The sequence below is a fragment of the Mytilus edulis genome, chromosome 3, assembly GCF_963676685.1.
Source record: "Mytilus edulis chromosome 3, xbMytEdul2.2, whole genome shotgun sequence".
Taxonomy (NCBI): Eukaryota; Metazoa; Mollusca; class Bivalvia; order Mytilida; family Mytilidae; genus Mytilus; species Mytilus edulis.
Window position 1 is genome coordinate 36,986,628 of NC_092346.1, and position 26,962 is coordinate 37,013,589.

General features: G+C 31.5%; 1 protein-coding gene across 2 annotated transcripts in view; it reads left to right on the forward strand.

Annotated features, from left to right (window-relative positions):
• LOC139516374 (DNA polymerase epsilon subunit 2-like) overlaps nucleotides 1–26,962 on the forward strand; it is a 64,464-nt gene that overhangs the window by 965 nt on the left and 36,537 nt on the right. The window contains exons 2-15 of one of the 2 annotated variants that reach the window (XM_071306442.1): nucleotides 1,466–1,566; nucleotides 2,345–2,417; nucleotides 3,296–3,373; nucleotides 3,997–4,090; nucleotides 5,359–5,433; nucleotides 7,148–7,231; nucleotides 7,633–7,689; nucleotides 9,222–9,343; nucleotides 10,783–10,924; nucleotides 11,556–11,676; nucleotides 14,795–14,909; nucleotides 15,202–15,385; nucleotides 15,698–15,874; nucleotides 26,757–26,915. In XM_071306442.1, coding sequence (XP_071162543.1) covers nucleotides 1,466–1,566; nucleotides 2,345–2,417; nucleotides 3,296–3,373; nucleotides 3,997–4,090; nucleotides 5,359–5,433; nucleotides 7,148–7,231; nucleotides 7,633–7,689; nucleotides 9,222–9,343; nucleotides 10,783–10,924; nucleotides 11,556–11,676; nucleotides 14,795–14,909; nucleotides 15,202–15,385; nucleotides 15,698–15,874; nucleotides 26,757–26,840 — 1,507 coding nt within the window. In that variant the 3' untranslated portion in view covers nucleotides 26,841–26,915. Of the gene's footprint in view, nucleotides 1–1,465; nucleotides 1,567–2,344; nucleotides 2,418–3,295; nucleotides 3,374–3,996; nucleotides 4,091–5,358; nucleotides 5,434–7,147; nucleotides 7,232–7,632; nucleotides 7,690–9,221; nucleotides 9,344–10,782; nucleotides 10,925–11,555; nucleotides 11,677–14,794; nucleotides 14,910–15,201; nucleotides 15,386–15,697; nucleotides 15,875–26,756; nucleotides 26,916–26,962 lie in introns of those variants that run through there. The other variant, XM_071306443.1, reaches the window with a different exon arrangement.

Consider the following 26,962-nt stretch of genomic DNA (forward strand, 5'->3'; position numbering starts at 1 on the left):
AACGTTATTTTTATTATTTATCCAACAAAGACAAGTATTAAACAAGCAGTGAGAATTATTTAGCCATTTTTAGTCATGGCGTTGTCAGTTTATTTTTGATTTATGAGTTCTACTGGTATCTTTCGTCCCTCTTTTATTATTATATCATTGAACAATTAATGCTCCAAAATAAGCCATCAACTTTTAAATATTTCCATGTTTTTACATGCATGTCAAGAATTTATACCATACAAATATCTGAATAAGTTTTATTAAACTTTTATGCCCTTAATTAATACAATGTAATATTAAATATTTTGAAATAAAAGTATGCAGGGCGAACAGACTCTATGGGCAAAGGAACCTAGGGCGAACGGACATAGGGCGAACATGTAATCAGGGCCAATGGACCCGATACCAAATGTACAGGGGGTTGAGGCATTAACTGCATAAGACTTAGCCAGTATCCTTCATGCCTCAGTGATACCCAAAATCAACAGGCCAAGGGGATGCACCCCCCAAATAATCAACAAAATTTTTCTCTCAAAAGTGATGGAGGGGGATACTGCCCCTCTAAATCCGCCTGATTAATGTGTTTGACCCACATTGTTATTTTTGTTGAATTATAGATCAGATGTGTCAATGATGAAATGTAAGAATAATCTTCACGAAGGCATACATGTTCCAGTTGCAAAAATGTATGAGGCCAAACAAACTAAACTGAACTTGAGAAAGTGAAAAGGCTCTCCAGAGATGATGTTTGCATTTGACTTTAATATATACATGATATAAGGACAAACATAAAGCTTAATCTGTTAACATGGTAAATGCTTGTAATAGGTCCATGACATTTACATGATGGCACGAAAATCAATAATATCTCTTCAAATATTATTATTTTGAGTTTTCTAAAGTTTCTTCATCACCAGTCAGATGTCAACAGAAATGCATAATGATATTTCATGAAACAACTATCATGAGATGAAACAAACAGCCCAATACAGAGAGTCTTTACATATTATAGTAGTATAATCGTAGTTTACAAATGGATAAACGCGAATAATAATTGTCTCTAAGGAGGTATAATAGTTGTGGTTCTTGCGATCTAAAAACCATGATCTGGAGAACGCTCTGAATGGCTTATTTATTTTTGTAATCTATCATACGATTGGTTGTTCTTGTGCATGTTTAAAACCGGAAGTATTATCTATTACTAAAAGTCAGTCTGATGACGGAAACAATATCCGGACACCTATTTTGTCGTTTTTCTCCCAAAATAACTCAATCTGAATAATCATAAGAATGGATGACAAATGCGACTATGCATGTTACCTATAGAACACAAAGGCATGATAATTAATTTATTGTGGAAGGAAGAGAAGCGACACACAAAATGAGGTCTTCTCGTTTAATAGTATAGATACTGAAACCAGACTTTGCTATTATGGTAGATTTTAATATACAAGTGAATATATTTACATTTCAGTGAAGCCAGTAAATATCTAGTAGATGTTTTAAACCTAATCAATGAAGTACAAAGAGAAGATTGTTTAGATAAGATAATAGAATCTGTCCAGAAGCAACAATGTAAGTGTATATTCTCTATCCCTTGTGGACTGTTATCTGTTTCCTGCACCAAGAGATGTGTCAGATGTCGGATGCACTCTTAACACAGTTTGATATAAATAAAAAGTTGCAATAAAATGTTTAAATTTGATTGATCCATCCTGCAATGTGATACATAATCATGATAATTGCAACATTTCCACACTGACATATGACACTCACATTAAAATTTAACCAATCGGAAGAATCTCTGTTTTTTCACTGTTAAATATCTTATCTAAACATGCTAAATGACTTTTAACTCATTTTAATTGTGAATAATGTAGTAATGTTATAAGATATATATACACTATGTATAAATTGTATAAATTGTATCTATTTTTGTTTTTTTATGGTATATTATTGTATTTTATTAATTGATATTGTATGGTTCTCTTTAAAACTTGTACATAGTTTTTAAAGAAAATATAAATCTTAAAAAAACTACTGTGGATTCCTTATTATTCGTTGGATATCAATTTTCATGGGTTTCTTGGGAACAGGTTAATCACAAATTCAAATGTTCAGATGTGTCAAAACCACGAAATCAAGTACCCTCGAAAATGCATGTTTTCAACAATCCACGAAAATTGGTACCCATGAAAATAAATGAATCCACAATATCTAAAAGATCTAAAGTTGAATAAGAATAAAAATATGAACATTTTATTTCCAATTAAAGGGCCCTATAAATATATTTATAAGAAAACATCGTTTAAAACTGTTAAAAATGAATATAAAGCATTCAATTTAATTTCAGTATCATCAACATTGATAGACAGATCTGTTTGTGAACAAGCTGTACAGGAATGTAATACAGATCAAGATGAAAGGTTTGTTTTTGAAAAATTGTGACCTTTATAAAAGCCAAGTTTTATGAAATCAAAAACAAAATAACTTGGTCATATTGATCCTTATTTTACCACAGAGAATACGTGCACTGCATTCTTCTTGTTTATCTGTCTGGAATTGTACTTAACCTGAATTATACTCTACATGAATTGTACTTGAATTGTGCTTCACTTGAAGTGTACTTCATAGCATTTGACAGGTCACAAAATCTGTAATGAAAATCGCTTTACATCAACAATCCAGGTTCAACACACTGTTCAAGCTTCAAAATTAACAGTTAATAATAGTTTTTATTCACAGTTATTTCTTAACATTTACGTTCATAGAGGTTTTATAAAATTCAGTTATTTCGGGTTGCTTGGGCATTCTAAAAGTTTTAGTTTCCCAATAACATGAGTAAAATGTAAAATGTATGACTACATACTCTTTGGGACAACATAAAACATAAAAATAATGCATAGAAAAACAAATGAAAGTCTTGAAATAACTCATGTTTCATTCATTATACAAAATGTGCTTTTGTCCTCATTAAAATTACAAAAATAAGCATTTGAAGTTCTCCAGCAATAAATAACAGATCTACTTGTTGGATGTCCCCCCCCCCCCCCCCCCCCTTTCAATTAATTCTTGAAAAGCCTTTACAGAATACATATCTGTATATGGGATATTAATAGTTTTAATATCCTTAAGCAATGTCTACCTACCATTTTACCATTAATATAGAACAAGGAGAACAAGATAACTATCTACTAAGAGACCAAATTATTACCTAGATGTTAGCGTCTATAGGTCACCATAGTTTAACCTTTTACTTAATATGTACCCAAATGTATTGATGTTACCATAAATTATTTTATAGTGATGATGTATTTGGAGTCATTGATGCCTTCGCTGTTCCTAGATTTACATATGTAACAGACAGGAAGAAATTTATAGAGTGAGTTAAATTAATTGAGCAGATACATCTCATAGCTTATTTTTTTTTGTACAGGCTTTTGATATCTATATAACTTCAAAGACAATACGTATTTTTGATTTTTTATCATATTAAAATTAATACAAGGGCCACAGGTATCATTATAAGAGCTTTGCTTACAGTGCCTCTTGTTTTCAATGTCAAAGGTTAAAGGTTGATCGGAAATTAATGTCCTCTTTGTCAAAACTATGTCAACAGAAAACACTGCAAATTTCTTATTTGTTAATTTTGTATTCCCATTTTGACTCAATTGAATTAAAAGTCAGAACATCATACGTGCTATTACTAAATAGATTCACAAATCATGTATTTAAAGGTCGCACACATAAATGTGAAAAATACAGATAATTTTTAAACATGTGGGATGCAAAGACATGCTCTGGTTTGTAAAACCCTTGTTCATATTTTCAGTGGTAAAAGTATTTTCTCTTATGGTTTTATGCTTTAAAAAGATTGCTTTTATTCAATACATATTTGTATCTTTTAAAAGTAGATATAGTGTCTTAAATAGTGTCAGATATAGTGTCTTAAATCTATTTCATAAATTCATTTCATTTGAATGGATTTCATTATTCATATTTTAGAAGTGATACTGTAGGTATCCCACCTCCCTGTCTTCATGGAACAGCTGCAGATAAAAATAGATTATTTACAAATAAATACACCATGTTATTACAGGTAAATATGAATAATTACAAAATGAATTCTTGGGCACACACGATATAGTCTTCATCCCTGCTTTCTTATCTTCCCATACACAATTTATGGACATTTATGGTTAAGTGTAAATGATGGTGTATCATAAGTAAGCATTAGCTCACAGTTCAAATTTTGATTATTGCCATAAACATACCTGTCAACCTGTGACGATGCAAATGCAGGTCATGACCTGCATTGAAGAATCAAATCTCAGGTCATAACGCGTACCAACTTTTTCGAGCTGAATTTCAGTATTTATGGTACATTTTCTTAAAATGTATATCAAAGATACCAAAACATCAATGCATGTTCACTTGGTTAAGTCATTTTAAATCTTATTTATTGTTATTTCATTATACTTTTAAAGATTTTTATTAATTTGTGTATCACAGTCTTATGTCCTTTACTTTTGTCATCATCTAAAATTTATTTTTCAAATGTATTTTTAAAATCAGTCTACTAGCCTTTAAACATACCATGTAGAGGTATTACATGAATGAACATTCATCTCTCAACTGACAAGGAAATTAGACTATGATAAAATATAGTAATACAGTTAAAGGAAGTATAAATGTAAAAAATAATTTTCAACTTTTTTTTAAAAATTGTATAAAGGTATAGAAATAATGAAAAGTTATTTTTCAATATGTATTTGAATTTTGTATTATTATGATTTAATCTTTTTCACCCATAAAACGTAAATATAAGGAATAATTTTGAATGGTGACAAATAAGGGGAAGTAACTCTTAGTTGAAATATCTTTGTAAAACAACAGGGCAATTTATTTACGACCTAAAGCTAAGGTAATTGGTGTTAATCAACAGTGTGTTGGACACCAAAGCTGTCAAGTGAAGCCATGCACTTAAGGGGTCATTTAATTTGACAGTTTACATAGCTAGATGAACTGCATGTTCATGGAAGAATTACGAATTTGCCGGTATTTCAAAGGAATATTACTTATGTCATGAAAATCAATCTCAAGGCTAAGAAATACGGGTGAAAGCGGGTCATTTTCGGAATTTCCGGGTTATTTCAATGACCCGGCGGGTGATCCCTCAGAATTGTGAAATATCGGGTCACACCCGCAGAATCCGGGTCAGTTGACAGGTATGCATAAATACTGTCCTTTTGGATTCATAAATCACTTCTTGTTATTATAGGATATTTCCAGAAGTTTTTGCATGAGAATATTAGTAACCACTTCAATGGGAATTTAAGCACTTTATTCTTACTTTCACTGTTTTAGAGAACACAGAGACATGATTTGTTTACACCACCAGTTATTGGAGCTCAAATGGACGAAAGTTCTAAAAAGTTTCAGGTATTGTAAAAATTTACGTAACCCATATGAACAAAAGGAAATACAATTTGATAACATGACACTACCAAAAACATCTAGAGGTCAATATACCGTCTTCATCAAAAGATGTGTGCCTATACAATATTTCAAGCTTTAAATTGCCTAGAGCCTAAAGAAACATTCTAATGCAATAAGTTTGTAACGGTAATTTTCATTGGACGTTGACAAATATTTTGAGGGGTAAAATTCTACCAGTCCGTAACTAAGAAAGCCACCATTTTGAATTCCATTTTTTTTGGGGTATGTAATTTCTCAAAAAATAAACAAGATAGTCATATTTTGAGCCTCAAAATCTTCTTTTTGCCTATATAGATGTATTTACACTTGTATGCAAATTAGTCCGCCATTACATAAAATCACACAGGTTCCCGTAAACTTTGATATCATAATTTAAAATATTTGACGTAACAATTTAAGTGATTGTTGCTTGACGTCAAAAGGTGATTCGGAGTAGATCTGAGTTCATTCGGAGGCAAGATTCATCTAAATACCAAAAGTGTAAATACGTTTATTGAAACCATTCTGAAACGTACGAAAAGTAAAAATAGGTTTAGTATTCATGTTTGACATCCAGAGTATACATATGCCGTCACATTGTTTAAATGCTAAAGACGATGCGACAGTTTCGCTGACTTTTTCATTTATGCTATTTTTAAGCCAAAATATTTATAAAATGACATTTATTTTAATATGTGGCATTATAATGGAGATAACTGTATTGTATTTTAAGCTTGGCTTTCTTAAAACTTGATTTTACTGTTGCAAATATCTGTTTACCAATCTCCACTCCTCATCGCTAGGTAAACTCAATTTGCGACAGTAAAATCTACGCTTTACGAAGGCCAAGCTCAAAATACAATACAGTTATCTCCTAATTTAGACCAAAACTGTTGAAGAAATGCCATCAACAACTGATTCTTCTGAAAACAAAATAAAACTATGAAGATAAAACAATTTGATAAAAGGAATGGGTGAAAGTAAAGGAGGAACAGCAACCTTATAAATTATCTACCAGAAGGAAATTAAGAGGGCAACATACGCTCAACAAGAATAGACCAGATTCTATTCAACATGTCAATTTAAGAATAAGGAGATGATGTATTATTGCCAATGAGACAACTATCCAACAAAGTTGAAATAATGTGGATGTAAGCAATTATAGGCAGCTGTACAGCCTTCAACAATGAGAAAAACCGATACTGTATAGTAACACAACTGCTGACAAATTCCCAAATTGTAACAAGCACTTAAACATGGTGGTGATCAGGTAGTTTTTCAATGGTTTCTCATCTCTTTTCATCAAAATCATTGTTAAAAAAACCATGACATGACATTAAAAAATATTATTTGAGCAAATTCTAAACACACAAACTGATTCCATGCCAAATCTCTGAGAACTATTAATTTGTTAGAAAATGATATTTTTTAATCAAACATTAATATTTCAAATCATGTTTTGAATAATAATTAAATACAATCATGAAAGGAGAAAATGATATAGACTCTAAAAAAAACATGAACTGTTATGTTTGACGAAATTTGTAGTATCCATTTAGTCCATGCGTATTATTTTTTTTTAAGTAGGTTTTATTGTCTGGAGATATTGATAATCCTTGTAGAACTTGCATTTGAATATTTATTGAAATTTTCAATCTATTGTTATTATTTTTTTTAGCTCAAACCAATAGAATATCTTCTTGGAAGTACAGCCAAACTTGGAGAAATTATTGTACTGGGAATGCTCACACAACTCAAAGAGGTAAAATGATTTGTTCATGGTCAAAGAATATCTGTCAGTCAGCTTTGATGCCTGGGAAGTAATGTTTGACTTTAAATTTAGATTCTACCACAATACGCTGTCGGTTATCAAATCATGACTCTTAAAATTTTCAAAGATAAAAAGCATGGTTTAAAAAGTTTTTTTTAAATTTAGAAAATTTACAATCAACAGATAATATCGTTATTAATATAATGAAGTGGTAGAATCATTCACTAAAGATTTGAAATTAAAGCATAACTCTTGCATAATGTATGGAATAACTTTGGTGATGAATCACATTTAAAGATCAAATCAGTATTGTATCAAAATATTCCATGTGATCAGAACTACTTTAAATATACAAATAATTATGGAATTGTTGTTATTTTTTTAATTTTTAGGGTAAATGGTATTTGGAAGATCCTACAGGAGTTGTACAGATAGACCTGTCAGAAGCTGTATCCTTCATTTGCTTTATAAATTACTTTTGACAACTAGATAGTAATACAAAGGAATGAAATCAAATTACAATCGCCTGTCTGTCTGTCTGTCCAACAAATATTTCTTTCATTTTCCTGGGAACTACATAACAAATTAACTTCATATTTGGTCAGCAGTTTGACATTGATGTGAACAACATTGTCAGACACCTAATTTTTGTTTAAATTTTGGCACACAGTAAATATTGAAAAGAATTACAGTGACTTGACTGTTAGTGTTGCTATCCACCAATTGCAACTCATTCAAAATTTTGACCAAATTGCAATTTGTTTTATAAAATCAAATTGTTCAACTGGTCAGAATATTGAACAAGTTGTTCAGTCAAAATGTGAAAGTGCAAGGTGATAAAATAAAATATACTTACAATCCTATAAGACTTTAACTCCACTTTAATGATGTTATTACTAAATTTGTCTATCAATCTGTATAGTTATATTATAGCCATTACCATACTAAAGGTAAAATGTTTTATTTTGAATTGCTATAAAAATGTCCAAACTAAGCTTTTATATAGTTTTTCTTTTGAAAAGGATTTTATATTTATAAGAATCATATATCATTTAAAATAATACATCATATATTCAGTAAAATACGTGTGAAATAACAATATGCTATTGATAAGTTTCCTTGGGGAGATAACCTAAAATACTATTCTTTTGAATAAAGACTTTTTGAAACCAAAAAAGATTATCTCCCCTTCCTACAAACATATTGCAATTTCACAAATATTTTACTGAATATGAAATGTTTTTATTCACATAATGTGTGATTCTTATGAATATAGAATACTTTTCGAAAGAAAAACTATATAAAAGCTTAGTTTGGACATTTTTATAGCAATTAAAAATAAAACAGTTCACCTTTAGTATGGTAATGGCTATAATATAACTATACAGATTGATAGACTGATTTAGTAATACCATCATTAAAGTGGAGTTAAAGTCTTATAGGATTGAAAGTATGTTTTATTTTATCACCTTGCACTTTCACGACTTGACTGTGGTTTTCTACAGCAGTTGGTTCAAATTTCTGACCAGTTGAACAATTTGGTTTAATAAAACAAATTGCAATTTGGTCAAAATTTTGAATGAGTTGCAATTGGTGGATAGCAACACTTACAGTCAAGTCACTGTAACTCCTATTTAATCATCAGCTGTACTTTCTGTTTTCCAATATTTTGAATTTCATATGTTGTTCAATAAAAGATACATGGAACAGAGGGAAGGCATTTATAAATCTAGACTATCTGTGGGTGTCATCTATGTCTTTGCATAATTAATATGTAAGTGAAATTTTAATGGTTACCCCATTTTTAATGTGTCTTCATTTATTATTTTCTCTCTGTTTGAATGGAACAGCCCTTAACTGTAAAATCCCTATAATGTTTTATCAGGCTGACCCGTATTCTGGCTCATGCATTATGTAAAGCATTTAAATTTTTCAGTGTTAAAGCATTCTAAATGAATATATACTTAACATATTTGTCCAGAATTTTCAAAATGGTTTGTTTACAGAAAATTGTTTTGTGTTGGCTGAGGGATGGTATGAAGATAAAATATTCCACATTAATGCATTTGGTTTTCCACCACCAGAACCAGCTAAAACTACTAGGTAAGGTTATCAACATTCAAAACTATGATGAACCCTAGTTGCCTTAATTTGCAATCTTATGTGTGTTTGATTGATGTATGCCTCACATATCTGTATATATTTAGAACACTATTAACTAGCCTTGTGACATTAAGTGAACAATTTTGCTGTGGCAGATTCAGAAGTAAAAAATTATTAAAAGACTGTTGGACATATAAGATTTCAATGCAAATTTTAAGTAATATTGGTAATCAGTTTACTCTAGATGCATATTGTTGATTAAAAGCTTATTCTAATATGACGTGCTTCTTTAGCTTTGTAAACAACACTGATAAAATTCTCGATAAAATATACTTAGCGCAGACTCAGAGATATACATAATAATGGCTGTTACAATATACTTCCCACGTAAATCTACATGTATTGGAACCTATTTGCAGACCCTTTGCAGATTAAAAGTGCAATTAAAAAAAGACAAAATAACTTTTATTCTTATTCGTATGCATAATAAAAAGATGTAATGCACAAGAGCTGGGAGAAAAAAAAAAAAAAAAAAAAAATTCTGTGAAAGTCTATTAATCTTTTTAGCGCATTTAAGTCATTTCAAAACATGACGTCATATTAATGAAACCGCTAAAGTTGAAAGTTTTCTGTTACGTGAACCATCGGATTCATATGATATTGTATTAAAACTGATTTTTGAGGTAGGTTTTGTTTTATTTTCTAGTCTATTGCATTATTTGCATATTTACTCATTTCAGCAAGTCAACATGGCGGCTCCTTAGTTACAAAATGTCAACTTTGGATTTGACGAAAGGTTACGAGAAAAACATGTAAATTAAAAATGGCAAATGTTGGGTTTGAGAATTAAAAGAATTAAAAAGTTTTTTTCTAGCAGTTCTTCACGAAATAACCTATGCAAGCTACATATTTATAAAAATATTTTAGCTTTATCTAACAGGGAGTAAAAAAGAACAGCCACACACACAGCATACCCACCCTGGCTTCAGTTTTTTAATGACCATATTTGTCCTATTAGAATCGAAATGATTCATGGAAGCTAACGCTCAGGATAAAATTCGAAAATCACTGCCCAGGCCATGTGTAAATTTCCAACAATCTATGGCTTCCATGAATTATTTCTTAAATAGAGCATATTTTATTTCCTTGTTTTGTAAACCAGGCCTGCTTTGATAAAGTCTTGTCTACTATTTTTTCTATTTTATAGCTTATATCTAATCAGTTCTATTTATACACTGACTTATGGAAGAGGAGTGTATAGTGATGGTGGAATTAACTTTTGAGTTCTTTGTTCTTTTTATTTGACCGTATTTGTCTGAATAAACTTTGTTCTTTCACTCCTTTGGGTTTGTCCTATAGCAAAACACAGTTTCGTAGGAGGGAAAATATTGAGTTTATTGCAACCCATGTGACAATTTATGATACAAAATCTATTTCAGATCTTACTTTGGAAATATTAACTTTTTTGGTGGCTTTGGAAATCAATGTGCAAAAGCTTCATCAAAACTTCGCCAAATAGAACAAGACAATGAAGATGCCATGTTTGTTTTCCTATCTGATGTTTGGCTGGATCAGGTTAAGGTAGGTTTATTATCATTTTGGCACTTATTTGAACCTAATTCTAAAGCTTATTTATGAAAAGAAAATTGAAAATAATGTATATAGTGATATTTTGGAGTTTATTGTTGTTTTTGTAGTTCAGAAAAAAACCACCCTGGTATTTCATATGTAGTTGTTTAGCTTCTTTGTTATACCCAAACTATAAAGGAGAGTATACTTTTTCATGTCTGCCCATTCTTTTGTCCATGTTTCTTAAAGTGTAGCCATCATTTCAATGAAATTTATTCAAAATTTTCTACGAAAAATACAAATCAAAGCTTCGTGAAATTTGCAATAAAAATTCTTCAGACTGTGTGAAGCATTTCAGATAAATAAACAACTTATTATTAACCAAATACTGATGTTGAGAATACAAATGGATAGGCATCACATCAGCAAATCTTTACTTGGTATCAAGTAAATCCTCAAAACTGATAAGCTGTTGTTTGTTACATTAAGAGTCAAATAATTAGAAATCGTCCCAACAACTAACAGCAGGGTTTTATTAGTGATTGGTGCTCACAGATTGTCTTGTTTCATTTTCATCTTATGAGCAACAAGTTGAATAAGATATTGCATGCACACCCTCATTATACCATGTTCTGTTTTACAGGTTATGGAGAAATTAAGAATATTATTTGCAGGGTATGCTGATTTTCCTCCAACTTGTTTTATATTATGTGGAAATTTTCTATCATCCCACCAGGGTAGTCAACATGTTAAGATTATGAAAGGTAATTTACTAGTAAACAAATTTAAGTTGAAACTCATTTTGATCTGAACATCATCTGAAAAGTCCAAACAGGAAGATATTAGGTCATGTTCAGTCTTTCAGTCAATATACAGATTCATTGGCTGCATTATATTAAGTACTGTTGACTTTAGCTTGCAGTCAATTTAGTACTATTCAGTAGCTTTTCAGACAATTTAGTGTTTTGTTAATCTGTACAGTTGAATAACAGTCTGAATATCTGCTGAACAGATCTTAATTACCTGCAAGCTAATGGTCTGAATAGTACGAAGTTTACAGCAGTGGATAAGTCTGAAGATTGACTGACAAACTGAAAATGACTTAGTACTTTATTGTTCAATGCATGGCTTTTATTAGGGTTGTATTGTTTGACAGTAGTCACCCTGTGGTGAAATTGTAGCCGAAACTATCCTTTCATTTGAAATACCATAGATGATTTATGAATAAACATATTGAAGATGCACATGTAAAGTTATAATTCAGTAAGTAATTTTCTTTGACACATCTATTGTGTGATATTTATGCCTTTAATTTGGGACCAGCACATTTACAAATGTCAAGGTTAAACTAGTTGTAGCTATTTTAACAAAAAAATATCAAATCTTCGGACTGTTTTTTTTTTTTATGTGAACTATTTGTTCTTACTTAAACAATGGGTGAACCCACAATTTTCTACATAAGCATAGATGCCAACCATTACGATTTTTCCGTAGTTTTTCCGATTTTGCGATAAAAACTACGCTATTACGGTCAAAGTCGAATAGTTACGGATTCCCAATCATCGACGTTCAATTTTGTAAAACGCGGATTTTTATCATTACTTTTCCGTCCTGGTCCAGTATTTAGGAAACGCCAATGTAATGCTTCCGGTTTCTCGGGAGTTATCAACCTATTGTTGGGTAACTAACTGACTTCCGAAGAGGCAAACTTGCATTTTATTAAGTAGCTTTCCCCCTTTCTCTACTTCTCCTTGACAAAACAAAAATGTTTGAGTCGAAAACATCTGAACAATCAATGAACGGAATACATACTACAGACAACATGTTAAATGACAAATTTTAGTGTACATCACTTTGCAACCACTCGTCAGTAATTTTTATTGGTAAATGCACGTTTATGAATGATTACTGAAAACTTTTCAAAAATACGGAAAATTTGATAGTTTGTTACTGATTGTGTCAAAAGGGGGTTGGCATCTATGCATAAGCAAAGAAAATGTCTTTACCAAGTCAGTAATATGACAATTGTTGTATATTAGTTTGGAGTGTTTCAGCATCTGAATTTGCCATTTGATTATGGACTTTCTGTTATGGATTTTCCTCAGAGTTCAATATTTTTGTTATTTTATTTCATACTATCGTACTTTTCTTTACATTTTACAGTGCAAATAAATTGTTTCTGTATAATATACATCACTACAAAGGACTGTTTTTTCCAGTGGCAGTCAAAATATCCTCCCCTGCTTGCTTCTCATCCTACCTTGCAGAACTTGCTTGATAAATCAATTGTTAATTTTAAGTCTTGAATATGCATAAAATACTTGTGAATGCATGTTAAGGCCACACCAATTTGATTCCTTGTTCGACGGACCCGCCCGCACCTATTTTTTTCAAAACAGAATTTTTTTATTTTTTTTATATTCCCGCTTCCCGCATCCGGAAATGTAATCCGTTTTTTTGTGTAAATATTATAAAAAGATATCAGCATTTGTTTTTAAAATCACAGTCTAACCTGTATATAACGATTTTAAACATAAAAGCACCCCACCACACTTTGTAAATATCTGTGATAATATTTGTTTCAGTATGAAACCTATTTATCTAAAGCGGGAGTGCTCCGAAATAAATTTATATCAGCGGGAATACCTGTAAAGAACAAAAAATTGGTTACTTTCCCCCTTACTTATATTCCCTATCAAAACATGTTCGTTGTTGGAATAAAGTACAAAGAACTTCTGAAGGATTTGCCTTCAACTGCAATTATATGTATGCTGGCGAAACAAAACTATACATAGCCGGTGCATGTTTATGCACCTGTCCTGTTTGATTGAGGGGCCTGCCGTTCAGCAGTTATCGTTTGTTGATGTTGTTCATTGGTATTTTCCCGTTTGGATATACATGATATATAAATTAGATCGTTGGTTTTCCTGTTCGAATTGTGTACGCTAATAATTTTGGGGTCCTTTATAGCCTGCTGTTTGGTCTGTATCAAAGCCCTGTGTAAAAGGCCGTACTTTGACCTGTGTTTGTTATTATCAGGTTGAGAACAACCCTCCCTCAGACAAGGGGTCATTTTACTGATGTAGAAATGAAAATAGAAATACCATGGATTTGTATAGTCCTTCTATACAAAACCTTTCAAAATTTAGAATTTTGTACTCAAAAAGAGGAGAGTTACATCATATTTTAAACAACTTTTTCTAAAAGAGGGGTCCACTTATTTTGAATAATATTAAACTGTTAAAGTAAATGTGTTAACATGGTTCAAGTCCAGGAATATTACAAAATTCTTGGACATGTTTTGACCATTTAATACCAGATAGATATATAGTTCTTTGAGAAAATATGAGCCCTTTTGTACAAACAAATATATTTTAACTTATATTGATCCCTCATAAAACATGTAAAAGGGATATTTATAACATTAAGGGGTTGTCCCCAAACTGATTATGACTTGGATGGAGAATTGTCTCATTGTCAGTCACACATACATAGACCAGATTTAATTATTTCTTGGTGAACAGGGGAAAAATACTTCAGAAATTAAAGAAAATGTCAAAGTACAAGTCAGAAATCAAGCTTTAAAATTGTCAAAACCTACTATTTTATGTTTACAAAAAAAAATTATAATCGCTCGCCTTTACTTTTTAAGCTTCGCCTCAAAAATTTGCAAATTAAATATTTTTTTATTAAAATTTTCAAATCGCTCGCTCGCCCCAAATTTTGGAGTCCAAAAATCCGTAGAACAAGAAATTAAATTGGTGTGGCCTAAGCAACTAACATTCAAATCAATCAGAGGACTTTTGCCTAAAATTTTCCATATTTCTTCCAACATTGTATGATGGTCTGACAGAATTGATTATTTGTTGTCTTTATCGTCAGAATGCTTCCACAACTTAACAGAATTGATATGTGAGTTTCCAACATTAGTTGAAAGCAGTAGATTTATATTTGTACCAGGACCTCAAGACCCAGGACCTATGACTATTTTACCTAGGTATGTTTTTATTTTTTTCAAGGTCCATTGTAAGATTTATGACCATTTGACTATTTAAGATTAAGAAAAATCTGAAATATAAAACATTTGTGCACAATAAATTGAAATGTTTTGTTATTTTCAATGAAAAAATGACCATATTTTTTAATCAGAAAAGTTTTTCAGTTCATTTGAGAATGAACACATGTTCAGGAGCCATTGTTAATTTTTTCTTTGGGCCCTTGGAAAGTGCTTAAATTCTGTGTTTATTCTTTATTATTACCTTTAAAATAATTTTTCTTATATTTAACAGACCACCAATACCTAATTCAGTTACAGAGGATATAAGGAAAAAGATCCCATCAGCACAGTTTACCAGTAATCCCTGTCGTATCCAGTACTGTACTCAGGAAATTGTAGTGTTCCGTGAAGACATTGTTACAAAGATGTGTAGGAATTGTGTAAAATTTCCAGAAGATGGAGAAGTGCCTAGTCATGTAAATATTATTTGTGAAGTATAATTGATTTTATTAGGTCTCAAAATTCTGAACTGGATTGATTAAAGGATAATGATGAACATCTAGTTACAAACACCATAGATGTGATATGAATGTACCATTTATAAATACTCTATCAGAATTCAAAATTCACGTAAATAATTTTTAGAAAAATTATTGCCAAATCTTGTTGATCAAGAACCTTCGATTGAAATAAACTAATGATTTATAAATTTATTGGTCGGATATGATTTTGCAACAAGAATTATATTTTAGAACTTTAAAAGATCTTTTTTTTTTTCTATATTTCAGTTTTGTAAGACAATTGTATCACAAGGCCATTTATGTCCATTACCATTACATGTTTGTCCTGTGTATTGGGCTTATGATGCTGGTCTTCAGCTATATCCATTACCAGATTTAGTTGTGTGTGCTGACAAATTTGATCCATTCCACACAACATCAGTTGATTGTACAGTGATGAATCCGGTAAGTAACTACTAGACTGTCTTTATGAATTTTTCAATTCCAATATTACAATTAGTGACCAACAGGCTAAATTGTCCTGAGATGGATCTTGCCATTTGTTCCTGATGTTAATCGATATCTTTCCTGATGTGTTTCATTACTTATCAACTGATATATATTGAACAATGGCTTTTTTGTTTTTATGCCCCACCTACAATAGTAGAGGGGCATAATGTTTTCTGGTCTGTGCGTCTGTTCGTCCGTCTTTCGGTTAAAGTTTTTGGTCGAGGTAGTCTTTGATGAAGTTGAAGTCCAATCAACTTGACACTTAGTAAACATGTTCCCTATGATATAATCTTTCTAATTTCAATGCCAAATTAGAGATTTTATCCCATTTTCATGGTCTTCTGAACATAGAAAACTTGGGACACATTCTTGTTTTAATCTCTTTGTTTGTATTGTAATGAAAATTATTGATGTTGTTTATGCCCTTTGGGGCCCATAATTGGAAAATAAAATATCCTCTATTATGAAGAATTTATAATATGTGTGTTCACAGTTTAGGGAAAATTGATAGAAAAAATAAAAAAAATAACGGATTTGAAAAAAAGGGGGAGGGCTAAAATTACTTGCTCTGCCACCAAGTACCTTTCCCGAAATTCTCCAGTAATAAAATCTTTTACAAAAATTCACCCTATGACAGTTTTCATACTTTCAACTAAGCTCTAAATTTGCAGCAATTTCGCAGGGGTTCTTGTAAAATTGATTTTTAGATAGTTGAAGAATAATATAGCCTTTAAAGTGGGTTTATATGAACATTTGGATTGTTTTTAGCATGTATTATAGGCCATGTTTCTGTTTGACAGTTTGTTTTTTCCTTTCTGTACCGCCCATAGGTCCAGAAATTGTTGTTGTGTTTTTCAACAAAGATTTGACACTTGATCTTTTAAATTCAATTTTATGGAAAAACAGCAGAAATGCATATGATTTGTTTTGGACCTCTTGATAGATAAATGTCTAAGATTTAAGGAAAAGTATCACTCTAATTGATTTTGGAGACTTTTGTGACATTTTCACCTCCCTTTTTAGCTCACCTGGCCTACTGGGCCAAGTGAGCTTTTCTCATCACTTGGCATCCGGCGTCGTCGTTAACTTTTACAAAAATCTTCTCCTCAGAAACAACTGGGCCAAATTTAACCAAACTTGGCCACAATCATCATTGGGGTATCTAGTTTAATAAATGTGTTCGGTGACTCGTCAAACCAACCAAGATGGCCGCCATGGCTAATCAAAGAACATGGGGGTAAAATGTAGTTTTTTGCCTATAACTCAAAAACAAAAGCATAAAGAGCAAATCTGACGTGGGGTAAAATTGTTTATCAGGTCAAGATGAATCGGACAACTCGTTGTTAGGTTGGCCCCTGAATTGGTCATTTTAAGGAAATTTTGCTGTTTTTGGTTATTATCTTGAATATTATTATAGATAGAGATAAACTGTAAACAGCAATAATGTTCAGCAAAGTAAGATTTACAAATAAGTCAACATGACCAAAATGGTCAATTGAACCCCTAAGGAGTTATTGCCCTTTATAGTCAATTTTTAACAATTTTGATAAAATTTGTAAATTTTCACTAACATTGTCCACTGAAACTACTGGGCGAAGTTCATTATAGATAGAGATAATTGTAAGCAGTAAGAATGTTAAGTAAAGTAAGATCTACAAACACATCACCATCACCAAAACACAATTTTGTCATGAATCCATCTGTGTCCTTTGTTTAATATTCACATAGACCAAGGTGAGCGACACAGGCTCTTTAGAGCCTCTAGTTGCAATATTTTGTATCAATTAGATGCACACAGTAGCCATGGTTACACCAAAATGAGATTATGTTTCACCTTTATAACTATTGAAATTGAAATCTAAAAATAGTAAGCCTTATTTATTAGACAGGAAGGAAACTAACTGTGTATTGCTACCTAAGAGAGAGTTTCTTACCCACAAGGTAAAGATTTTCATTGGTTGCATCCAATCAAAAAGCGCATATAACATGATCATGTGTGAATGTAGAAAATGTAGGTAAACAATTGCCACATGCCTCCCTCCCCACCCCCTGAAAATAAACAACCAAAAAATACCATACAACGATATTTAATAACAATAGTTTGAATCAACTTATAGAAGTTACTGTGTATGTGTTTTGCACAAATGTTGGAATGTCAACGAATATTTTCGTTTCATGCTACACCAAGTCTGTAGACTGTAGATCAATAATAATGTGTTTAAATGGGTGTGACTTTAACCACAGATGGATGGGACAGCATTGTTTTCGCAAATGCTGGCTTATAGAAACTACTTACAATAAACAAGGATATTTTCTATAAAGTCACATTACTGTCTGTACAGTTTAGTTTGTCAACCACTTTCATGCCCTACTCACTAGATCAGGGTCTAGTGACTGAATTAATAAGCAATATTGCTGTCCATCAGATTGTCTTTTCTGAATTTCATGTTGATAGGTGAGACATATCTCTGAACAATAGTTTATTTCTATAAATAAATCTATTATAAAATGCCTTTTAATTATTGCTATGCTGGAGGGATTTTGTTCATTGTTGAAGGCTGTACAGTCATCTATATTGGCTAACTTCTACTTCATTCGGTCTGGTGGATAGTTGTGTCATTGGCAACCATACCACATCTTCTTGTTATGAAAGCAATAGTCTTCATGCTCTGGCGTAAAGCCATCTTTGTGATTCAGATCAGAAACTCTGCCCAGAAACATAAACTAGGAACTCGTGTATTGAGGGGTATTTTCAATGCCAGACCTTCTCTTCTCAAATAAACATAAACATGGGATGTAAATATAGTTTTATATTGTTTGAAACAATTACCTGCAAATGAGGATTTGACATTATTACAATTATAACAAAAGCTAGAATTATTACTTTAATATGCTACATAGTGTGCAATTCTGTCAAACCATTCTTTTAATAAAACTTGACAATATTACTTCTTCTAATGTCATCATGAAAGTGTACATTAGGGGGAAAAATGGCTACTTAAAACTTCGTTAACCCAGTCACATTCTGTATGTGCCTGTCACAAGTCAGTAACCTGTTATTAAGTGGTAGTCGGCTAATGCTGTTTTTCGTTAATTATTTTGTACAAAAATCAGACATAGTTTTTTTGTTTGAATTATTTTACATTTTTCAATTCCTAGCTTTTTATAGACGACTATGCGATATGTGTTTTACTCATTGTTGAAGGCCACACATTGACTAATAGCTGTTAATTTCTGGGTCATTTTGTACCTTGTGGAGAGTTGTCTCATTGGCAATCATACCACATCTCATTCTTAAAGTAGACTTTGTTAAACAATTGAAACCAGGAAAAAGTTAAATCATAAAAATACTGAACTGACGGAAAGTCCCTAATCAAATGGCAAAACCAAAAGCACAAACAAATAAGACTGATGGATAACAACTGTCATATTTCTGAATTATGTAGAAAATGGTGAATTGAACCTGGTTTTAAAGCTAGCTAAACCTCTCCCCATCGTATGACAGTCACATCAAATTCCATTATATTGACACTGATGTTTCACCAAAACAAACAGACACAATAGGTAAAAATGTCACAAGTAGGGGTACAACAGCAACACAAACCCCACTTAAAACTGGGGGTGATCTCAGGTGCTCCCGAAGGGTAGTCAGATCCCACTTCACATGTGGCTCCCGTAGTGTTGCTCATGTTATTACAAGGCCGGTAAGTAGTCTAATTTTGTATGTCACATTAGTTAAAAGGGAACAGACTTGTAGTTTCGGCATAAGGAACATATCCGATATCATTTGTGAAATGGATGTTCCATAATGGTCCATTACAATTACAAAGTGGTGATTTCAACTTCACTATTTGGAAGAACTCTTGGTTTAAATATAAAAATAAGGAAGCTGAAATCATCTCTTGTCGTAAAGTTTTGTTTTCAGCCAACACTCATTGTCAATTTCTAGATTAAGTCAAATGGCATGATTATCTTAAAAAGTGTGTTGTCGTAACCATGGAAGAATATCTAAAAAGAACTTCAAAACTCAGGGTACAGGAAAGTCTCTCTTTTTTCCCTGCGTTAAACCTTTTAAATCAGTAACAAAGGGTATAGTATCAAGTTGGGTAAAGCAATCAATAGGGAAAGCAGGAATTAATATAAAAGTGTATGGGATACATAGCTGCATATCAGCATACCATTAAGTGCTGCTGCACATGTCAATCCAATAAACACTTTACTGAAAACAGCTGGTTGGAACTCAGCACTTATTACAAATTTTATTTTGAAACTAATATTAATACTATTCAGAAATAAACATTAAGCAATAGCATATTGGAAAACAAATAATAACATGTATTGTCAATACAAATATACACATTTAAACACTATAAAAGTATATTAAAAACCAATTGTTCAGAAAACATTTGAAGGTGTTTCCACATCAGATTTATAAATTATTGATGAGAAGCTAATTTCAGTTTACTTAGAATTACTTTTAGCGTCCAAACATAAGGTTCCTCATGCTGATTCCATTAATAAATGTTTCTTTATGTTTTTTGTACTGAAATAAGGGAGATAATTGTCAAGTCCTGGGTTAAAAAATGTCACTTCCAGTCTCACATGATAGCTTTATTAACACTGATTCCAATAATATATCGTTTCTGTATTCTTTTGCATGTAACATGGACGAAATTAGTAAAAAAGATGTGGTCAGATTGACAATGAGATAACTCTGCACAAGAGACCAAAATGACTAAGAAATTAACAACTACAGGTCACCATACGGCCTTCAACAATGAGCAAAGCCCATGCTGCATAGTCAGTTATAAATAAAAAGCCCAGAAAGACGATGTTAAACAATTTAAACGAGAAAACTAACAGCCCAATTTAGGTACAAAAAGTGAACAAAAAACAAAAATGTAACACATGAAGAAACGACAACCACTCAATAACAGGCTCCTGACTAGGGACTGGCACATACATAGAGTTAATGTACTTTTGGTTCGTGAAATTTACTTGCCGTCTCCAAATGATATGTTTATGTATGTATATTTAAAAAACATTTAGTCTAAAAATAAGTGCAAAAATAGCCACTTCTGTTTTTTTTCAAGGTCACTCTGGGTTGATATTTTTTAAGGTCACATGTCAAACAACAGTTTTCAAAATACCCTATGACTCTACCATGTAAATGGTTGGAGTAACAATCAGTTGACCTTAAATTGAATCATTTCAGGTCCAATAACTCTTATAAGATGTCATTGGATTGTTTCAGACCAAGTGCTTCATATCTTAAACACTAGTAGGCAAACATTTTGCACTACCACTATCACTTTTGGTTTACCAGTTACAAATGCATATCACTTAATTCATTATTATTGGGAAATAACTCTCATATGGAGTCTTCCATATCACTTCTGTCAAAAGAGGAGTAAAAATTATGAGGATAAAGTGAGCCTTTTGGTAAAATAGATTTTTTGCTTCTACATGTATTACAATAATAGATAAGATCTTACATAAAAGAAACAGTGTTTTTGGGAGATAACTCTTACAATAAAAAGTCAAAGCCCAATAACTGTCCGATACCATATGTAAACAATCAAAGCGACATCTTGCAAAACCATAAAACAGGGGACATATCAAATTTGGCGGTAGAAGACAAAAAATAATCAGAACAAATACAATAAGTCTTTCCACAGAATGGTGAAAGGCCCTAATTACCACAGATACCCTTGTGAATGTTCTCGAACTGTATTAAAGTCTCATGGAAGCAACTATGTCGTCTATTGTTCAATATAATTTCCAAATTAATCCAAGCTTGTTAAAGATTGAATAGAATTTTATTGAACTATTGATGGCTTAGGGCTCACATGACCCCCCCCCCCCCCCCCAAGCTGTTTGGCCAGTTCCCTCCATACCACTACAATTCAGATCAATCATTCATATTCAAAGAATGACCTTAAGCAGTTATGAACTCTCTTGTGTAAGCCTCAAGTGATCAATGGTTTAATAAAATTTTAATCTTCAACAACTTTCAAGAAAATTAAAAATTAATTCATATACATTGACATCACAATAATGATCCTGCGACTGTGTTAGTTCACTAAGTTTTATTGCAGCACTGGTGTAAACATTCACATCCCTTTTAGCAAGTTCTGTAAAATATGATTTTGCTGTGTCTAGCCTACCTGTCATCTGAACCGCTATCCCAAAAAGTATCAATGATTGACGACATAGCCTGCTCATTGAAGTTCCAGTTGGACGTGTCTCAAAAGTTGCCCTTGATATCTGTTGCATAGCATCTTCACATGAAAATTGGTAATGTAGATGGTAGAAACACAAAAATCGGAGGAAATATGCATATACTAAAGGATGATAAAAGCCATAACTTTTTATAACATCTTGTTGTAATTCTTTTGGAATTATTTGCGACTTACATGTAAATTCAGTATAATTAATTGTTGATGATTTTAAGATTGTTATGAGTCTTTCTTTTTTCACCAAATCAAGTGCAGCTTGTTCTTTTGGTGTCAAATACGTCCTTCTGTGAGTTGAATGATTAGAAAATATGTCAGTACATTTTTCATCTGTGTATTTTGATAAAGCATAATTGATAAGTTCTAAAGATGTAAAGTAATGTTCATGAACATAAAAGAAAGTGGACAACATGGACCATCCTGCTACTGCATCTGAATGTACACCTATCAACAGACGACTGAGGTCATATTTGTACTTACAGTACTGTTGTTTATTATTTTTTTGTTGTTGAGCATATGGTATTTGTGGTACATACTGGTGTGCTCTTGATATAAAGTAAAGAAAAAGCTCACGTGACAAATCTGTTTTACAATGATGAAGCAGACGATTCAGTAGTTGAATGAGACCTCTTTCATCATATTCAAAAGGCAAACACTTTAAAATTTCTAAAAAATCATGTACTAATCTAGGGTTCATATTTAGTTGTTTAAATGTATATGTATCATTTGGATATCTAGTGTAATCATGTAGCGTTTCAGAAGCCAAGACGCACTCAATTCCTTGTTGAGATAATGTTTTAAGTAGGTTGGTCAACTTTGCTTTTTTTTCTAACTCTGTACTTAAACGCAGTAAAAAAAAATTACAATCAGGAATGAAATAGTGTAACAATGTTGAATATTGTATACTATATAAAAGTCTGTGCAAGCATTCCATGAAACAATTTGTAATATTGTCTGGTCTCCAAACAGCAGGATCTGAATCATCAAAAATCCAAAACATCAAAGTCTTTATGTAGTATGAACACAGTAAACCTTTTAAATCTTCATCCCCTTCAATTATCTCTTTTAGGACTATTTTTAGCAAAGCATAACATAGTAACTGAGTATGATTGAAAGAAAATATAAGTTGTTTTTCTGCTACCGAAAATGATATACGCCATTCCAAATCCTCATATATTGAACCCTTACTACCAATTGCAACAAACAAAACGCCAGACATAGTTATTTTAGAAATTATTTCAGGTGTAAGCCATGATGAACGAGGTCTATTGATCCATGGTGCTGCTTGGGAAATCCATTTGTCACATTTAAAGCACAATGCAAGATCATAATCACCATTAACATCTGATAAACATGGACCATGAACTTTAGTTAGCCAACGTTGAGTTATCCTTTGATATTTTGAAAGGGTCTGTTTATATAGTTTATTTGACAAAAGATACTTCATTCCATGTTGCTCTACTATATTGAACAGCGGAAACGACTTTCCATGTTGCTCTAACATTTCGCTGAACGATTTCTGTGGCCTGTTATGTGTATACCGGTGTAGATTTAGATGTGTAAAACATGGCTGTGTTTCTGATGTGTCCATCAATAGGACTGGATGCCTTCCTTCTACTACATCTTTTTCAGATTCATATACTTTCATGTTAGAATCAATGTCCATAATATCAAAGTCACTACCTTTTAAATCCAGGCCTTCACTTCTACTGCCACTGCTTACATAGGTAGAGGTAGAGTCTATAGCTATGAAGGTTAATCTCCTACCCTTCACTACTTTCTCTGACCCAATCTTCCGACATAGATAGTCATAAAAGTGTAATGATTCTGATCTATTTGCAGACATTATCTGTCTTCTTGATGACTATTCTGTAAATGATTTGCTGTTTTACCAGGATTACCTATCGTCTGAAAAATGAAATGATCTACTTCAATTATGACTTTAAATATTTTTATTTTGTTCATAGAAATGTATTTAAAGAGTCAACAGTAATGTGTACCGTTATAAATACATCACACAACAAATATATGTATTCATAGCTATAGTATAATATTGTATATATTTATTCGATTTGAAACCTTTTTCTTTTTCTTTTTTTAATCTATTATATTTTTATTTAAATCTGTACATTAGTTAGTTGAAAAACATCAAGTACTGGTACTTTATCCCAGCCTCGTCAAAGTCATATGAAACGAGTGACTAGTGAAAATAATGTTTATCCAATTCTTGAACCAATGCATGAATATATCATTAACTTAGTCTTCTGTGCCCGATTTTATCATTTATTAGGCAAATGTTTCGAATAATCGTGATTTTTTATTTCTCTGTTTGTTATGATGTGAAAATATGTCATCTCATTATGTATCGTGTTTGAAGCCGAAGTTTACCGATTGTCACCTTATAGTCAACAATCAACAAAGAATGCATGCATATTGAGCATGTGTTTTTAAAACATGTACAATCAGATAATATTTTATTCCAGTGACAGATCCATGCGTATTGCGATCACAGGATTTTTACGAGAAGGGTCACGCTTAGGTCATTTTGCATACGGAAAATGTCAGTGAATTGCTTCCTGGAAACAGGCAATTAAAATAAAGTAAACTTCTTCTAAATGTGGACAAATTAAAGGATTTTATTCAGAAAAAACATAATTATACAGCTGTTATTTTTTGTTAGTATTATACATAAAATTTTCTATACTTGAAAAATTATATACCATGTCAGTAATATCAAAAGAGAAGTTTACCATTAAGATTATCAAACATAATTGTCTAATATTTTAAATGCACAGGTTATGAAAAAAACATAATATGAGTTGTTGAACTCAAATTAATGTAAAGAAAAACAAAAAGAAAAGCAAGAAACAAAAATAAATAGATAAATAAAATTGAATGATAAATAATCAGATGAATTTCAAAGCCTTTTTCTTACCAGTTTGTAATGTCTGAATCTCATGATTCAAAGGGATGATTTTATAACACAATTAGGGTTTTAATATAATTTTACATGTCCAACAGAAAGACATATACATGTACCATGTATACTGAAACAATCAGCAAGTAAAACTAATAAACATGATAAATACAGAAAATCCAGCATCAAAATTAGCTCTCCAATTGGACCAAGTTTATAACATGACTCTTAAAGTAGATGGGGTGTCTAAATTATAATCCATAGAATGTTTTGATAATTTGCCAAAAGGTAGTATATATCATTCTTTTAAAAAAAACAGAAATGATAAAAAGAATGGGTCATAGGGTTTATTTTCATGCTACATGTTGTTCAATATACACAGGTTTTGTATACATTATGCATGGGAAACCCAATTTTCTGTCATAATACGAAAACTGCACCATAGAATATGGGAAAATATCAAAAGATAGCTTTACTACTAGTATGCTTTCAGATAAGAAAAAGAAAAAATGAGGTCACGGGACCCGTTTTCTTGGTTCATAAAAAAAAAGAATAATTCCTAACTCATTTTATTGTATTAATGTAAAAGTACCTTTATCTGAATTATCTGCCTTACATTTTAGCTGCCTACCCTTATGTGGCAAAGTTTGAAAAAATTTAATCAAACAAAAGATTCTGTTTTTTTTGTAAAATACAACCATAAATATGTTAAAACATGTCAATTTCTATATTTAAATGAAAATTTATACACATGAATTACCTACTACTTTCAAAATTTGCACACTCTATCAAAGATCTAGACTCATGTTTTCTAGTATTTCAAAATATAAGATGGAGGAAGACACCCTACCTAACTTAATAAGAGATTATTTACTTGATGGGTGCCAATTACAAGATATGGTGTCAATAACATAAATGGTACCAATTTACTGCACTAGATATTCAAATGTCTTTTCACTGACTTTTGAGGCCATAGTATTTGAAAATCCTTAATTAATTAAGTATAAATGTTAAATAGCTGATCAACCTATTGAGGATCAAAGAGGACATAAATCTGTAATAGGAATCAGAGCTTTGCATTAGGGAGATATATTCCTTAATTTTCAAAAGAAATAATTTTAATCAATTAATGTCTGTATTTTCATGCCAGTACCAAAGTACTGTCTACTGGGCTGGTTGTAATATATTAAAACTTGGCTAATGATATGGTTAAAACTGTCTGAGTGCCATGACACAAACTAAAATAAACACTATTATTCCAGTATTAGACCTCTATCTATGTATGATATGTTGTCGTGGATTATTAAGGTCGTTTAAAAAAAACCTCATCATCATTTGGAGGACATGTTTTTCAACAGAACTCTGCATTTTTGTGGATATAAACTGTGCCCCTCTACTTGTTACAACAATGTAATGAGTCAGACATAATTTAGAAGCTTTTAAAGAAAAATGAAGAAAAAAAAAATTGACGACTTTGAAAGATGTAACATCACAAAATGGGGCCTGGTAAAAAAGAACATACTGGAAAGTAGTACATATTTAAAACAAAATATTTCCTACTAAAAGGTGTAAATATTAAACTATGTGGAAAATATTTAAACAACTAAGGTATTAAATAAAAGTTGAAGGATTGGTGATCTTTGTTGTTCACCTTCAATAACATGGAATTCTTTTTTCTTTTCAGGGGTCTTTTCCAAGAACAGAATTTAGTTTTAAAGTTTACTTACCAGCTACAAAACAGATAGAAGATAGCAAGATTGGAGACTGACATGTGTATCATAAACAATTGATTAGAAAAATGGTGTGCTCATCTTTTATTATGGATAAACATCACTGACCATCATCTTGTGTGATTTTATCATGCCATATCTGCTCTATTATAGTTTTTAA